Source organism: Rana temporaria, chromosome 3, assembly GCF_905171775.1.
Source record: "Rana temporaria chromosome 3, aRanTem1.1, whole genome shotgun sequence".
NCBI lineage: Eukaryota > Metazoa > Chordata > Amphibia > Anura > Ranidae > Rana > Rana temporaria.
The window spans coordinates 368172507-368190957 of NC_053491.1; the positions used below are offsets into that span (position 1 = coordinate 368172507).

The following is an 18451-nucleotide window of genomic DNA, read 5'->3' on the forward strand; positions in this document are numbered from 1 at the left end:
GCAACCATCCCTGTGGCAGAAGGAACTACCATACTTGCCACAGCTGACGTTGCGTCGCTTTATACCATTGTAGGCCATCATGATGCATGCCATGCTACCAAGTGGCTATTACGCAAACACAGCAACCTGATGTGCCAACAACGCAAGTATTTGATTAAATGCTTGGAGTTTTGCCTCAAATTTAATTATTTCTGGCACAACCAGACCTATTATAAGCAGGCCATAGGCATAGCTATGGGCGCTAAGTTCGCCCCCAGCATAGCCAATGCCTTCATGGCCCAATGGGAGGAAACGGCCATCTACCAACATATGCCGGTAGAGCTTATACTGTATAAGAGGTATATAGATGACGTTATCATTCTTTGGAATGGCAGCAAAGAGAGTTTGGAGAAATTTATGGATAGTTTGAATAACAATGAGAAGAACATCAAACTGGTCTGGAAAATAGACACCAAAGGAGTGGACTTTTTGGATTTAAATATAACACTGGAGGGTAAAATTATTACCAAAACCTATTTCAAAACGGTTGACACTAACAGCTATCTGTCGGTAGAAAGTTGCCATCACAAACCATGGCTTTACAATATCCCGAAAGGTCAACTAGTCAGGCTCAAAAGAAACTGCACCAAGGAAGAAGACTTCAGTGAGCAGGCCCTATTTATTGGGAAAAGATTTGAAGATAAAGGGTATGACACATCCTGGCTAAAAGAACAAGTAAGGGATGTACAAAAACTTGACAGAAATCATATGCTGGAGAATAAGACAGCCAAGCAAGAACTGCCGAACAATGCCGCACCATGTCTTATACTAGATTATAATGTACAACACAGAGAAATCAAGAAACTCATCCAACGACACTGGCATGTCTTATTGGGCGATAAAGACCTGCAGACAATCCTCCCAAATAAACCCAAAGTCATTTACAAACGGGCCCCCACCTTAAGAGATATACTGGTGAAATCGGTAATAGCCTCGCCCCCCAAACCTATGTTCTCATTTTTTGAAGGAAAAGGATTCTACCCGTGCAGAAATTGCTTTGCTTGCAGACATGCAAAGCCTTTTCAAGGCAAACGACTAGAATTCAGTGGCACTAAAACAGGACAAACTCACCAAATCAGAGACTTCATTGGTTGTCACACAGAGGGTGTCATCTATGTGCTCCAATGTAGTTGCAACCTGCAATATGTGGGCAGGACGAAAAGGAAGTTAAAATTTAGAATGGAAGAGCATGTACGTAACATAACCAAAGGCTTCCCCAAACACAGCGTTTCACGCCATTTTGCAAAGGTGCACAACCAGGACCCCACTATGCTGCAATTTTGGGGCATAGAAAAATACAAAGCATCATGGAGAGGGAGCCATAAAATACGTGTCATTAGTCAGAAAGAGTCACGCTGGATACATGCATTAAACACACTTACCCCAGGAGGTATGAATGTTGACTTTGATTTAAATTGCTTTTTAAATAATTTTTAGACCATTTTTTAGATCAACCTCATTCTGCACTTCAGCACTATACAGTATTCTCTATATGTACTGATATACGTCTATTGTGATTTCATTTTATCATATTTTTATATGTCACTTAATTGGTCCTGATGGACTTAGGCTTGTGGGAGTGTCGGTTGAGCTTACTTTAAAGAGATCAGTGTACCTAAGGGTACCATATAGTCATGTGGAGTCAATGGATGTGGGGTGTCTACCACACCTCTCTCACTCAGTTGAAAAGACATATGGTCTTTCACCATTAACATTACATCCATAACCTGGAGCTAGGATCCCTCACACAACGAGATATAAGTCCTTATGTGTCTACTAGCCAATTTCCCAGCAAGGACGGTAACCTATCACCTATTACTCCCACTCACCTACGACTCCCATTCCTATATACGCTTTCACCATTATATATTAATTAAAATAAGTATGACCTCTTTGAGGCAATTCTCTTCCATTTGCACATCTGGGCACGAGATACTTGAACAACCATTCAACACTATGTGAGTAATATATCTCAACATATGCTATATATTGCCCTCTATGACAATTTTAACCAATTTACTTTTAATTTTAAGCTATTTATTAAATTATTGATTACTGTCCTTCCCGACAGTAACAGCATTTTTATTGCACCATTCACCGGTTAAAATTAATTATATGTTTGTTGTTATCTAAATAGTAATCTTTTTACAATATAAATGACCGATCCTTACTGTCTCTCACTGATGGCGGTGAGATTGCACATTTTTAAACTCAATTTTACCTATATATGTAATTTCAGCCCAGCAGAGCTGCACCTACTATACATATCAAATGGGATACCTATTATCCTCCGAGGTACCTATTATTATTATCATCATTGGTAATACGTCCCTATAGCCATCTTCATTGAATTAAGATTTGTCCACCTACATGGACTACAAGAAAATGGAAGCTTGTTTACTTCCGGTTTGGGCGTATTTAATCGGCGGCCCGACAGCCAATAGCAATCCCCTGATGAAGTCACGAGGTGCGTGACGTAACGCCGTAGGGAGTCGCAAGCCGAGACCGAGGAAATCACTCACACAAGCCGGAGGCCACAGGACGTAGGCGGTAATTTCAAATGCCACGTCTGCACTGTATTCACCAGCGCTGTTTGGAAATACTAAACCGTCTTCTGAGCTATCCTCTGTATCACCTGCTTTTCATATGTTCTTAATAAATAATTTTTGGATCCCTAAACCCACTACACAATCGGAGGCAATCTTTTTTCTCCCTATCCCATTGCTTTACCCATTGGAATACCACCATTTGGACCCTTTTGGAGCTATGCAGCAGCTGCAGCCAACCGAGTGATCCCAAGATAAAGGAATTGGAGACCCGGAGGACCAACATTATTAACACCTTCAAGGCATACACCAGTTGAAAATATCTGCACTGAGTGATCCAAGGGAATAGGCGATTGGAGACCCTGAGGGATATCCCTATATGCGCACATATAGCACCTTCATGGTAAGGGAACTACAACACCAATAAGGATCCCCCTATCACTGCCTTACATACAGGAATTGTCATATGTGAACATCCCATCATCCTCACCAATAGACTGTCATATCACCATCATTATTGCTGCTTATTTTAGATCTATTTAGAGATCACTTATTATTAATATATATATTTTTTCACAGTATTTATATGTATATGTGCACATTGTGGTGACTCTTGATGCACAGGGGACGCGACACCCCCAAGTGATTTACGGTGTCCTTACACAGACTACTTTTCAGTTAATTCCAGTGTTTATTTTGACACGCACAGCACATTTTTGAGTTTGGTCACTCACCCCCCCCCCCCTTTATTTGATTGTGTTTTATTCATTTGCTTATATACTGTATTGTGATTTATCACATACCTGGAGCGCTTATCACCATTTATTCAGTTTGTTTTTCTCATTGTGGTATGTGAACACTTTTAGATATAGCTGCCTCAGGTATTATTTGTACACTATTTTTCCATTATTTTGTTTACTCACAGTAGCGCAGTGGAATTTATTATCTATTATACTATAAAACAAAAAACTGTCATAGCCACGGGTGCAAAATTTGCACCCAGCGTTGCAAATGCCTTTGTGGCACAGTGGGAAGAGCATGCAGTTTATAAAAATCCTCCGGTTAAATTAACCCTTTATAAAAAATAAAAAAAAAGAAGGTACATTGGCGATTTGATAATTATATGGAATGGGAGTAAAGATATATTAGAGAATTTTCTAGTCAAGTTAAACAAGAAGAAAATTTTGACTTGCGTGGATCATCAATGAGAAGCATATAAAAAACATTTTTTGGACCTAGACATCACACTTAAAAAAAATAATAAACTATTCACCAAAACCCACGTCAAGAACGTAGATGCCAACAGTTATCCATCTATGAACAGCTGACATTTTAAATCGTGGCTATATAATATTCCAAAAGGCCAGCTCATGAGGATCAGGAGAAATTGCACAAAAAAGAGGATTTCATAACTCGGGCAACATTTAAAGGAAACAGGTTTAAAGATAAAAGGATACACAGATGTATGTGTACAGAACTAAAATCAACCTTGTTAAATTAGACAGGACATCTATGCTACAAAATAACAGCCCAAAAGTCCTAATATAACTTAGAAGCTCCTTGTTTAATATTAGATTAAAATATCCAACACAAGGAAATAAAAAAGTTAGTTAAAAAAAAAAAAAAAAAAAAAAAAACAGTGGCATAAACAGAACAGCGATGGACATAAATAGCATCCTTCCGGAGAAACCCAAGATAACCTATAAGAGAGCACCAACTCTCAGGCCCTGTACAGACGATCAGTCCATCCGATGAAAACGGGCTGAAGTCTGATGTGCCTACACACCATCAGTTCAAAATCCGATCGAGTCCAATGCGGTGGCGTAAAACACAACGACGTGCTGAAAAAAAATTAAGTTCAATGCTTCCAAGCATGCGTCGACTTGATTCTGAGCATGCGCGGGTTTTGAACCAATGCTTTTGTGTACTAACCATCGGTTTTGACCGACGGTCAGGCGTCCATCACTCCGATTTTAAAGCAAGTTTTAAAACTTTGGTCTGAAGGACAAAAGTTTGATGGGGCGTACACACGGTAGGTTTGGACTGATGAAACTGGACTTCAGTCCGTTTTCATCAGTTTGGACTGATCGTGTGTACAGGGCCTTAGAGACATCATTATAAAAAAAAGTTGTAGACCCACCTCCCAACTAGGGGGCACACTACCTTTACAGAGAAAGGTTTTTATCCCTGTAAATAGTTTTGCCTGTCATCACGCTAAGAAACCACAAAAGGAAACAAACAGATTTTGTAGCCATCAGTACAGGACAATCCTACCCAATTAGGCATTTTATAAATTGCCAAACTGAAGGTGTTGTATATGTTCTTCAATGTAGCGGTAATATACTGGGTAAGACTAAAAGAAGTTTAAGGCCCCTTTCACATGAACGGACCCGTCTATTAGTTTTTCTTCCATTCGTCAATGGACGACAATGCATTCCTATGGGCAAAAGGATGACCATCCGTTAACCTCCGCTTCCGATTTTCTTTGTTTTAACATATAAGGCTACGTCGAGATCCGTGAAAGCGGATAATAACTGACGTTAACTAGAGGTCGACCGATATATCGGCAGGCCGATATTTGGCCGTTTGAGAATTGGGCATCAGCCGATTTTCATCCAAATTAGGCCGATATTTAACATGGCCGTTGGCGGTGCCTCTGCTCCGGAGCTAGGCCGAAGCCTTTCCTGATGTTGTGACTGCGGCGGCAATCCGCAGATTGCCGCCGCGGACACAGCATCAGGAAAGGCCGCGGCTTTGGCCTAGCTCCGGAGCCGCTGCCATCTTGGTACATCCAGCGCGGCGGCCCTCCCCTCTGTTTACACCCAGAGGAGGGGCGCGCTCGCTGCTATCTGCTGACCTTTTTTTTAGTTTTAGGAAGTCGGCCACGGGCCTGTAACCGCCAATCGGCGGCCACCGCTGCCGACATCCTCCACTCTGGGGGAAAAAAAACATCCCCTGACTGCTGCGCGCCCCTGCCTACAAGACCCAGAATGCAGCGCGGGCTGGTAACTGCCGGCCCGCGCTGCATTCTGGGGTTGGTAGGTAGAGGCAGGGCGCGCAGCAGTCAGGGGACGTTTTCTTTACAGTGGATGATGTCGGCAGCGGCGGCCGCCGATTGGCTGTTACCGGCCCGCTCTGCATTCTGGGGATTGTAGGCAGAGGCGGGGCAGCAGCACGTCAGGGCCAGGGACGAATAGTCTTGTGCTAGGCTGGTGGGCATTGATGAGTGAATGACATTGGGCTGTACTGGTGGGCACCCCGGTTGGCACTGATGAGGTGATGACTGGTTGGCACTGAGGTGACGCACTGGTTGGCACTGAGGTGACGCACTGGTGATATGCGCTGGTGGGCAATGATGGGATGCACTGGTGCATTCATGAGGTGGCACTGATGGGCTGCACTGATGAAGTGGCATAGGCTGCACTGGTGGGCACTAATGAGGTGGCACCGATGGGCTGCACTGACAGGCTGCACCCCACCTCTCCCCCCTAAACAATTATCTCCTCCCCACCTTAGGTTTTTTGAGATGAGGGGAAAAAAAAAAAAAAAATCGGCCTAAAATATCGGCCGCCCCGATTTCCAAATATCGGCATCGGCCAGAGAAAAACCCATATCGGTCGACCTCTAATAAGTAACTTCCTTGTGTGCGGATATTAAAAAAACAAGGGCTATTTGGATACGTTACCATAAAGTTACTAGTTCCCAGGGAACAGATTGCTTTTAGGTTTGCTAAACCCCCAACAATGGCTGTCCCTTTTGTAAAAGTGACAGGTTCACTTTGTCTGAGAAACTGATAAATAAATAAAGCTACCAAAGGAAACCCTCAAAGAATGAACGTTGGTTTGTGTTAGTTATCCAGCAGGGAACTCTTTCGCCTCCACTCTGATCTGCTTAATGTTTAGCCAAGTATTACTCGAGTTTTTACACATGTTGGCAGCATGAATGTAAATGGAGAGCTTTGGGGTGTGAATGACCACTCTGCTAATGGAAAACACCAGATGTAGAAATGCCAGATTAGACACGAACATTTACTTCAGCAAATTTACATTCCAGGCCTGCAGAACAGATTCATGGAGATGGACAAGGATTTTCAGGAATATCAACCGCAGAATTCAAAGTTACCGTATTTATCAGCGTATAAATCAGGGCAAAATCGTGGGTGCGCCATATATGCCAATACCCGCGCCGAGTTTGAATACTGTGCCTGGATATACCGAGCGCAGTACACTCGTGTATAGTCGGGCAGTCTCGGCTCCTCCCGCGCTCACGTCCTGGACGTACAGGACCTGAGCGCGACAGTAGCCAAGCCTGCCCGAGTGTACTGCGATCGGTATATTCCGGGGCAGTATTCAAACTCTGCGCCGGAAAGCGGGAAACGAGCGAGGAGGACGCCGGACCCGACGAAGAGGACACCCGAAGCTTACTAACGGCGATCATGTTGTTAGCGCATGTGCGGGAGTGACGTCATTGCGGTTCTGGCAAGTCACAGAGTTGGAGCAGCAATAAGTCACTCGTGGAGAGATGGCACCGACAGAGAAGGTGACCGAGCACCACTACGGGGGCTTTGATCTCAGGCAAGTACTTCATAATGAGCTAGTATGCTATGCATACTAGCTCATTATGCCTTTGCCTTACAGGGTGTTTGAAAGTTGTTTTCTGTCACAGCTCTCTGCTCATCTCCCTCCACACATTGGAGGGGGAGGAGTGGGCCGTCTCAGCAGCTCACTAAGAGGCTGAGACGGGTGTCAGTCCATGCACCTGGCAGATCCAGACTCCCATTGTCGGAATGACGTGGTTCCTGGATGGATATTCAGGACATCAGTAGAAAGTGGACTTCAGTTGAAAACAAAAATTGCACTCCTGTGATACATAGAAGCCCAGCCAAACAAGCTTTGGCTGGACTTCTCCTTTAACCACTTAAATCCTTTTTTTGATACTTGTTGCTTACAAGTTAAAAATCAGTATTTTTTGCTAGAAAATTTACTTAGAACCCCCAAACATTTGATATATTTTCTTAGAGACCTTGGAGAATAAAATGGCGGCCGTTGCAATATTGTATGTCACGATATTTGCGGAGCACTCTCGCACTTTGAATGACTATTGTGCGGTCATGCAACATTGTACCCAAACTAAATTTTTATTAAAAAAAAAAAAATTCCACACAAATATGACATCCACCCAGAATGAGACCACAGCAAGCAGCTTGCTATGGGGACACCCGAGCTGAGTCACAGCTCCATGTGTCCAGACACTGAGCCAGCATCACCCCCTCTCTCCCTTGATTGGCAGACTGACAGCAGCGGGAGCCAATGGCGCTGCTTCCGTGGATATCGCCGGACAGAGAGGGACCTCGGGTAAGTATTAGGAGGTGCTGGGGTGGCAACTGCACACAGAAGGCTTTTTATCTTCATGCATTAAGAGGAATAAAAACTTCTGCCTTTACAACCCCTTTAATTATCCGGCCACTTTTTGCGATACGGCACTGCATTAATTTAACTGACAATTGTGTGGTCAAGCGAAACTGTACCCAAATAAAATGTATGTCTTTTTTTCCCCACAAAGGAAGATACATTTTGGGGGTATTTGAACACCTTTACGTTTTTTATGTCTTGCGCTATAAACAATAATAAAAAAAGCGAAAATTTTGAAAAAAAATTAAAAAAAAGTAAAGAGGTTTTACTTTCTGCTACAATACATATCCAATACAATTTTTTTTTGTAAATTTAGGCCAATATGTATTCTGCTACATATTTTTGGTAAAAAAATTTAAAAAAAATAAGCGTATATTGATTGGTTTGCACAAAAGTTATCGTGTTTACAAACTATGGGATATTTATTTTTTACTACTAATGGCAGCAAGCGGCATTAGTTTGCGGCGGACAAATCAGCCCGACACTTTTTTGGGAACCAGTGACATCATAGTGATCAGTGCTAAAAATATACACCGTTACTGTACTGGCAGGGAAGGGATTAACATCAGGGGCGAAAAGGGTTAAGTGTGTCCCTAGGGAATGCTTTCTAACTGTGTGGGGGATAGTCTGACTGGATGAAGACAGATCTGTGTTTCTGCTTAGCAGGAACACAAGATCTCCATCTTCTCCCTTGTCAGAACAGCGATCTGCCTTGTTTACATAGGCAGATAGCCATTCTGCCTCACTCAGTAACAATTGCGGGTGACTGGCGGACATCAGGTCCACCGATTGGCTCCTATGTCCAATCAGCAAGCGCCCCCAGTGTCTATTGTACGAAATTACATACAGATACATCGCCCGACGATCTCCAATGCAGTTTGACGATTCTTTCACACAACAAGTGGAGTGACTTTATCTGCTCACTCAGCTGTCAAAAGAAAATATCCAAGCAGTCTGCCAAGTTTAGATCAAAGGGATAAACTTCTGTGTGTGTAAAGAAAAAACCTGGCAGTCTGCCAAGTTTTTAACAACATGAAACATTGTAACCAACTTCCTTCTTAGATCAAACTTCTGTGTGTAAATGCAGGAAGTTTAACCACTTATAGCCGGTTTACACAGGGGCAACACGACTTCGGGAGACAACTTGGACACGACTTGAGTATGAATCATCAGGCAACCTATAAGGCAACTTCGAATTACCTCTAGGACAGTACAAGGCAACTTAAAGTCGCCTCCAGGACAGGAAGCTTTACAGTGGCCAATCAAACAATCAGCTCTGTGGGAGGGAGGGGGAGGGAGGGGTTTGCCTGAGAAATGTATGTCATCTTCCTGCATTGTTGCTTCAGTTAAGACAGTGATCCGACTTCTGAGGCAACTTTCATTGAAATCAATGGGTACAAGTTGCCTAGAAGTCGTATTGAAGTAGTACAGGAACCTTTTCTGAAGTCGGAGCGACTTCAGTAGTGTGTATTAAGACGGCTCCATTTACTTCCATTGATTTTCTCAACCACAGGACTTGGGAGGACTTGGGGCAACCCTGTGTGAACCGGCCCTTAAAGTCCAAATCTTTTTCTGACACTTGTTTCTCAAGTTAAAAATCAATATTTTTTGCTAGAAAATTACACATACATATATTTTAGCAGAGACCCTAGGAAATAAAAATTGCAATCGCTGCAATATTTTATGTCACGCTGTATTTGCCTAGTGGTCTTTCAAATGCAATTTTTGGGGAAAAAATACAGTTCAATTAATTAAAAAAAAAAAAAGCAGTAAAGTTAGCCCAATATTTGGGGTTTTAATGTGAAAGATGTTATGCATGAATCATGTAATGGCTAAGCAAAAAAAATTGTGATGGTCATTTTAGCCAGAATCGTGCTGCTCTACTTTGCAGTGCCACACCGATTTGAAGTGCGCTTTTTTGCGATTTTGGGTGTGACTTCCATAGACATCTGTGCATGAAATAGCATATAGTTTTAAAGCGCCTGAAAGAAGCTGCATCTGCAATCCCAATGTGAAAGCCCGAGTGCTTTCACACTAAGGTGCCTGAAAAACGCCCCAGTGTGAAAGGGGTCTTAGAGCTTCAAACTCTACCTGCGATCTATTTCGTGAGTCTAGCCAACATTTTGTGCAAGACTACCAATACACTGGAAAAAAGTCCTAGCAACACCACCTCATTCACGATGAAGGACTCTATCCAGTGCACACTGGAAAAAAACATTATCTGCTACAGCCTGCTAGGATTAACTAACAGGAAGTGCATTATGCTCACCGGACGGGGTGCCCTGATTGGCGCTGAGCATTAACGTCTGTTAGCAAACGCCCATCAATGCACATTTTGTAATGCATTAGCATGTGTTGTACTAAAGCAGCCTAATTATTTTGAATAGACTGCAAACGTACAACAATGTAGCCAAAAAAATGCACATGCATCAATTCTTTTCAACACAGTGCAGGTACACCACACCATGATATGCATTTTGGCGAGCATTAGTACAATACATTGAGTGGAATATGCCCTAAAGGTAAGTGATGTCCATAGCAACTGAGAACATCACTTGTTTCAAACTGTTATATTTCCAGGCCTGGAGAGGAAAATAAAATAAACCACTAATAGACTGCTATAGCGGCACTGCTACCTAAATGTGTGTCCATTACATGCTAAACTCCTTACAATGCCGCAACCAGTTCTAGTTTTCTCATGCTGCAGAAATAAAAAAAATAAAACATGCAGATAGATTGGAAAGGCTGCATGGAGAAAATTATCATCAAAAGGGAGAGAAGATGTGTGAGGGCAGACGCCAGTGTTGGCGGATTGATGAGCAAGTCCTGGGAGAGAAGAAAAGGGAAAGGAAATAGAGAAGAGAAAGCAGAGGCGACACGCCCCAGGATCTCCAGCACCATATACATATATGACTGCGCTGTAACTCCTGACCTGTGGACCCCCTGCTGACTAAAAAGTCTTGTCTGCATTCCACAACACAGAGCTGCTCTTACACTGTCATTACGTAGCCTAAACATGTGTGGGTTATGACAACAATTGCCTCCCAGGGAGACAACACACAACCTGCAAGACTCATCTACACAATGGCATGAGCCGGAAACATGCACAGAGCCGGGAATAGGTGTGTGTGGAGCTGTGATAGAAGATCTAGAAGCAAACGGTCACAGTCCACTCTGTGTGTATATAGAAGGAGCTGTCATGTCTCACTGCAGGGGACAGCTCTCATGTACAGGAGGTAATACACAGCCCATCCCCACTACTAGCCTGTGGCAGCACCTCACATTCTGAGAACACCTCAGCTATACAGTGTATACTGCGAGGTGTACCACCCTTTCATCTGCAGGTATCATATCATATCACAGTACAGTAGTTACCTGTGGATTGCTTCCACCTTCCCCAGGTAGGTGCCTTATTGTTGTGCAACAGCCATTCAGTAGGTAATGAAGTATTAAAGTAGGTAATTACTTATACAGAACCCCTTCCTAACTACTCATCTGTGTAATGCCCTGGGGGAAGGTGGGGGGGGTACACCTAGGAAGTTACTCCAGTAGATACTCACCCGTGTTATACTTCTCCTTCAGCAGACAAGTACTCAATGTAGTTAGGTAATCACCTTAGTTGCCCCAGAAAATAACAGTGGTAAGTGCCCATCAAACTCTAGGAGGAGCTTGTCTGTGTAGTGCTCCTGTAGGTGGGTACCTCAGTAGGTTCTCATGTGTGTAGTGCCTTCTGTAGGTAGGTATTCATCTGCATAGTCCCCCCTGTAGACAAGTACATCGCTATGTAGGTGGGTTCTCTCCTGTGTGGTGCCTCCTGTAGGCAAGTACCCAGCTATATACATGGGGTTTCTCCTGTGTGGGGCCAGCAGAGGTAGTTAGCCAGCTAGGTAAGGGAATTCTCCCCTGTGTGATGCCCCCTGTAAGTAGCTACTCCACTAAGCTGGTAGGTATCTCACTATGTAAGTACCGTCACCTCTGTAGTGCCCCCTGTAGGTAGGGACTCTACCAAGTGTGTGGGTTCTCTGATGTGTGGTGTCTAGGGTTGCCACCTCATCCCTTTAAAACAGAACACATATGAATTACACAGGTTCTGTGGCTGATTTAGGTGGTAATTGAACTCAAGTGGAGCCTTATCCAAATTAAATTAGCCTCAGAACCTGTGTAATTCATAGGTGTTCTGTTTTAAAGGGATGAGGTGGCAACCCTAGTGGTGTCCCTTTGTAGGTAGGTATCCCAGTATGTAGTTAGGTTGTGTCCTGTCCAATGCCCCCTGTAGGCAGGCACCCTGCTATGTAGGTGTGTTCTCTGCATGGTGGAGCCCCATTTAGGTAAGTAGTCCAGTATGTAGGTGTGGTCTCTTCTGTAGGCAAGTACCCCGGTACGTAGGTGGGTTCTGCCCTGTGCTTTGCCCACTACAGGTAGGTACACCACTTTGTAGGTGGTTTTCTACTGTGTGGTGCACCTATCAGTAGGTACCCCAGTATGTAGATGGGTTGTGCCCTATGCAATGTCCTCTACAGGTAGGCAGTGCAGGTAGGTACCCAGATATGTAGGCGTGTTCTCTCATGTTTGGTGTCCCACTGTATGGAGGTACCCTGCTAAGTTGGTGGGTTCCCCTCTTTGTAGTGCCCCTGTAGGCAGGTACCCCACTATGTAGGTGGGTTCTCTCCAGTGTGGAGCCCGCCTTTAGGTAGTGTTTCTCTTGTGTGGTGCTCCTGTAGGCAAGTACCCCGGTATGTAGGCAGGTTCTGCCCTGTGCGGTGCCCCCCATAGGTAGGTACACCACTATGTAGGTGGGTCCTCTCCTGTGTGGCACACCCTATCAGTAAGTACCCCAGTATGTAGGTGGGTTATGTCCTTTGTAGTGCCCCCTATAGGTAGGTATCCCGCTGTGCGGGTGTTCTCATGTGTAGTGCCCCTGTAGGAAGGTACTCCGTTATGTTGGTGGGCTCTCCTGTATGGCATCCACCTGTAGGGAGGTGGCCCACTTATTAGGTGGGTTTTCTCCTGTGTGGTGCCCAATGTAGTTAGGTACCCCACTATGTAAATACATTCTCCTCTGTGTGAAGCCCCCTTTAAGTACCCCAGGTATGTAGTTGGGTTCTGCCCTGTGTAGTGCCCCCTATTAGGTAGGTATTCTGCTATGAAGGTGGGTAGTCTTCTGTGTAATGCCCCCGGTAGGTTGGTATCCCAATATGTAGGTGGGTCGTGCCCCTATAGGTAGGTACCCCGCTATGTAGGTGAGTTGTTTCCTGTGGGGAGTCCCTTGCAGACAAGTACCCCATTATGTAGGCGAGTAGCCCAGGCTTTAGGTAGGTAGATGCTGACCTGTGTGGTGACGTCCTCGGGCCTCCATTGCGGTCGCAGATCCTTGAGCAGTACCATGGCCCCCTCTCGGTAGCCGGTCTCCTCCAGCACGGTGACATCCAGGCGGGGCACCTCGGGGGAGCCCGGGGGAAGATGGATGTAATTGGCCATGAGCGGAGGACGAGGGAAACAGCCGGCCAGGAGAGCCCGTCCGAACCGCCCGCACACCGCACCGCCCGTCCTGGGGGGACTGTCTGAGGGAGAGCCGGGGAGGCCTAGGTGAGGGCAGAGCGGGCTGGTGGAGTGTGTTCGGGTTCCGGTTCTCTCCTCGTTCGGTTGTTCTCTCGTAGCTCGGTACAGCTCTGTCTAGCTAACGTTCTTTCGCCGGTCTGAGTCGGCGCCTCTCCTGTCAGGATGGAAAATTCCACCGCCACTCCCCCCCACTGACACTCTACGGTCGCCTGATCCCTGACGTCACCGCCCCGCCTACTGAAGGCGCGCCCCAAGAGGAAGCGTTAAGTGTAATAAGAACGCCAGAACATGTGACTCTGTGCCGTCACCCGGCAGCTCAGAGCCACTTGTCACTGGAGTACCGTATACAATATAATATACTGGACTATACCTCAGACTTGTCACTAAGTACCGTAAGCACCATAATACACTATCCCAGTATCACCCAGGGTTGTCACTGGCATTAGAAACCGTACATACCATAATACACTGGAATAACACCCAGACCTGTCACTTGGCTACCATATATACCGTAATACAATGGACTATCTAATAGGCCTGTCTCTTGGTTACCGTAGATACCACAATACATTAAGATATCACCCAGGCCTGTCAATGGGGTACCGTATATACCATAATATATAACCCAGGCCTGTCACTGGGGTACCATATATGCCATAATATATCACCCAGACATGTCACCGGGGTACAATATATACCATAATATATTACCCAAGCCTGTCACTGGAGTACCACATATATCACCCAGGCCTGTCACGGGGGTACCATATATACCATATGTAGCGCCTGTGTACTTTATGGTACCGGTGCTAGTTACATTTACAGGGAGATCAGAGTGTAGTTATAGTCTCCTATGGCTCCTATGTCTCCTATGGCAACAGTCTTAAAACAGTTCCTAACACAAACTTTAAAAAACTCCTTTATGTTCTCTACAGTCACTTCTTACAGGTTCTCAACCCACTGAGCTCCCAGTCTCTCTTACTACACTTGCTGATTCACTGCCACCAAATCCCTTTGGCTCTTTCAATCTTCACTTAATTATCTTCTTCAAGCGTCACCCCTGCTTCTCTGCTGGGTCCCTAGCTCGGCACTCCAGATACTTCTCAAGCTTCACCCCACTGGCCTGCTCGATCCCTGGCTTGACACACAAGACTGCTCTGCAAGCATCACCTCCGCTGGCTGGGTTCCTTGGCTTGACACTTGCTGAAGTTTCCCAATTCTTCACTGTCCTTGGTTGGTGAGAATACTGCTCCAGTACTTGCTTCAGCTACTCACTGTGGTCCCTGGTAATAAAGTGGTTGGTCTCTTAGTAACGACAGCTTCCCCTCTACCTCTGACCACGACAGGTTCTCCGGCTGGCAGAACGATCACTTCTGGTTGGACTGAAAGCCGCAATCCCAACCTTATGCTGCTCTCTTGCTTCTCGATAAGCCCTCAGACAGACTAGCAGCCAGATGTGTCCGGAATAGGCCCAAACTCCAGCCTAGAAGCCCGGCAATACAACACACGTCCACCCAGACAGCCATCCAGGTGGCACAGAACCTCGATCACCTGACTCCACCCAAATATATAGGTTCTCCCAGCAGGCCAATGGATTTAAGAAAACCCCTGCACATTGGCTGAGATACCCCATGAACTCCTAATCTATCCTTGCTTTACCCTTGTCTTATCTAATGTCATCGGGTACCTGGCCACCTAGCGATAGAAGAGAGAAGCGCAGCAATTTCAGACTTAAAGAGGAGTTCCACCTAAAAATGGAACTTCCTCTTAACTCACTCCTCGCCCCCTCATGCCCCGTACACACCATCACTTTATGTGATGAAAAAAAACAACGTTTTTAAAAACGTCACTTTAATTGACCGTGTGTGGGGGAAAACGTCGTTTTATGTCTTGTAAAAAACGACCAAAAAAAATTGAAGCATGCTTCAATTTTATGTGTCGTTTTTCAAAACGTTGTTTTTTACTTCACAGAAATTGACCGTGTGTAGCAAAAAACGTAGTTTAAAAAGACGTTTTTACACCCGCGCATGCCCAGAAGCTTGTTATGAAGCGAGCTTCAATGGAAAAAGTGGTGAGAACGTAACCTCGCTTTGCTAGAACATTGTGAGAAAACGATGGTGTGTAGGCAACTTCGTCTTTGAAAATTGAAGTTTCGAAAACTTAGTTTTTTACTTCACAGAAAATTTCGTTTTTTTTCATCACATAAAGTGATGGTGTGTATGCGGCATTACATGCCACATTTGGCATGTAATTTCTTGGGGGGGGAGTGGGGGCTTCAGGAGAAGGGGACTTCCTGTCCCACTTCCTCCTTCCGCCGAGGGGCTGGAAAGGCGATTAGCTTAATCGCCTTTTCACAGCCCCTCCCTGTAGGCGAGCGCCTGTCCAATCGGACGGCGCCGCGCCACTCGCGCATGCGCACTGCCGCTCGTGCATGCGCAGTGGGTGCCCGGCCGTGAAGCCGAAAGCTGTCACTGCCGGGTGCCCACACTAAGAATGAAGACGCCGGCCGGCGAGGGGGGGCGAGGAGCGGAGCCCCGGCCGGCGCGTCGCTGGAGCCGTGGAGCAGGTAAGTGTCAGTTTATTAAAAGCCAGCAGCTACACTTTTTGTAGCTGCTGACTTTTAATAAACTTAAAACCCCTTTAAGGTGAACTCAATTGATCCCTAACAATGAGCCAAGGTAACTACACCTGGCAGGTAAATTTATGAGCAACCCTGCCTAAACATCAGTGTGCTACATTCTCCCCCTGCCTACAAATTACGTCTCAGGCCCGTACTCACGACCAAACATGTCTGCTGAAACTGGTCCCCAGACCAGTTTCAGCAGACATGTTCCGTCGTGTGTACAGCCGCGCGGGACAGGATTCCAGCAAACAATTGTCTGACAGACCGTTTCTGAGCAGACAACTGTTTCCCGGACTTGCTTTAAAACAGTCCGCTGGAAACCTGTCCGCCCGGACATGTACGGTCGTCTGTACAGACCTACCGTACATGTCCTGCGCCCCGCCATCCCTCGCATGCGTCCAAATGACTTTGACGCATGCGTGGAAGCATTTTAAAGGCAGGCCGCCCACGCCGCCGCGTCATTGTCGCGGCGAACCGCGTCATCGACGCGGCGACACCGCGGACACGCCCCGCGTATTGTTTACGCGCGGACCTCTGTTCGATGGTGTGTACGGCCATCGAACAGAAGTCCCCGGGCAGGTCCCCGGGCAGACATGTCCGATGGAAACGGTCCTGTAGACCGTTTTCATCGGACATGTCTGGCCGTGAGTACAAGGCCTAAAGGTTTGCATAAAGACTAGCATTCTTATTAGGGTTAACACTAGGGTTACAGTAAGCAATGGGTTAGCATTGGGATAGTGTTAGTGGGCTCTATTCACTAAAGCAGATCACATGCAGTATTTAGATAATCAGATACTTTTTTCCACTTACCACATGCAAAGCTGAAAATGTCAATTCACTATGCCTTTATGCAGTATTCACCTCAAAAAGTAAAACACTTGGTAAATACCACATAAAACAGTGTTAAAGTCATGTGTCGAAGTCTCAAAGTCTGCTAATTAATATTGCAACTACCTAAGGGTGTCCTGGCCCCAACCCCTCTCTCCCAACGTTCTGTTCAAGAGAAATAGAATCTCTTTGCATTCAGAAGTGTCTGGCGCCCATGAATCTATCTTGCATTACACTCACTATAGCTTACAACCCACGCTATACGGAAGGATGTCAACAGCTCCTGGCTCTGGAGGTTCTCATTGATGCAGAGGTGGCAGCTATTCTGCACGACTCTGGAGATGGGCAGGTGGGCTCTTGATATCACTCCCAGCTGGGATAGCGACATTCTTGTCTCAATGGATTCTGTAGCATCCTCTATTAGTTGGGATAATGCAGTTGTGCCAGTTAAGGCAAGTGCCAAGCAAATTATATCCCGACTGAGGAGTGTTCTATCATAACATATTCAGACATTCCATCTGATGGATTATTGGAACTGTTTTTGGATACTTTATCTTGTATCGGGAAGTGGAGTGAAAGTGATGAAGAGCCCAATGAGTGATTTGCAGGAGGGATGAAGTTTCCTTTACTACTACCGCTAATAGGTAAATTCAGCTGTCAGCCAATGCAGTCTTTTAGGGAGGATCTTTGGGCTTGATGGGTCCCCAAAGTTCGCTCTACCAAGCCAATGCCTGTCCCATATGACCCTACCATTTCTCATGTGTTTAATCTCAATGCTTGTTTCATGTGGCAAGCCACATGTGCTGTTGTCCTTTGTTATTCTTTCCTTGTTTCCTCCACCCATCACAGTTTTTGCCAGGATACTCACTCTCAGGGTTTGAGAGTTTAAATATTTTTTCCTGCAAACTCTAATGCCTTGTACAGACGAGCAAACATGTACGATGAAACCGGTCCGCCGGACCGTTTTCCACCGTACATGTCTGCCCGGGGATTTCTGTATGGTGGCTGTACTCACCATCATACAGAAATCCGCGCGTAAACAATACGTGGGGCGTGGCCGCGACGATGACGCGGCGACGTGGGCGGCCCTGCCAGTTTCAATGCTTCCACGCATGCGCCAAAGTCATTCGACACATGCGAGGGATGGCGGGCGCTCGGACATGTAACGGTAAGGTCTGTACAGACGACCGAACATGTCCGAGCGGACAGGATTCCAAGCGGGGCTGTTTTAAACAAGTTCAGAAATATGTGCCCGCTGTAAAAAGGCCCAGGCGGGCAAATGTATGCTGGAATCCTGTCCGCTCGGTGCCTACAACACGACCGAACATGTCTGCTGAAACTGGTCCGCGGACAGTTTCAGCAGACATGTTCGGTCGTGTGTATGGCCCATTAGAAGGAAGGGAATGTCCATCTGACTCCAGGAGACTAAAAAGGCGAATTTGATT

General features: G+C 45.7%; 1 protein-coding gene across 1 annotated transcript in view; it reads right to left on the reverse strand.

The window, feature by feature from the left end:
- Positions 1-13761, reverse strand: part of ETNK1 (ethanolamine kinase 1) — a 57693-nt gene extending 43932 nt beyond the window's left edge. The window contains exon 1 of the mRNA XM_040345427.1: positions 13325-13761. Within this exon, the coding sequence (XP_040201361.1) occupies positions 13325-13474 (150 nt within the window). The 5' untranslated portion in view covers positions 13475-13761. The remainder of the gene's footprint in view (positions 1-13324) is intronic.
- Between the last annotated feature and the right edge of the window lie 4690 nt (positions 13762-18451).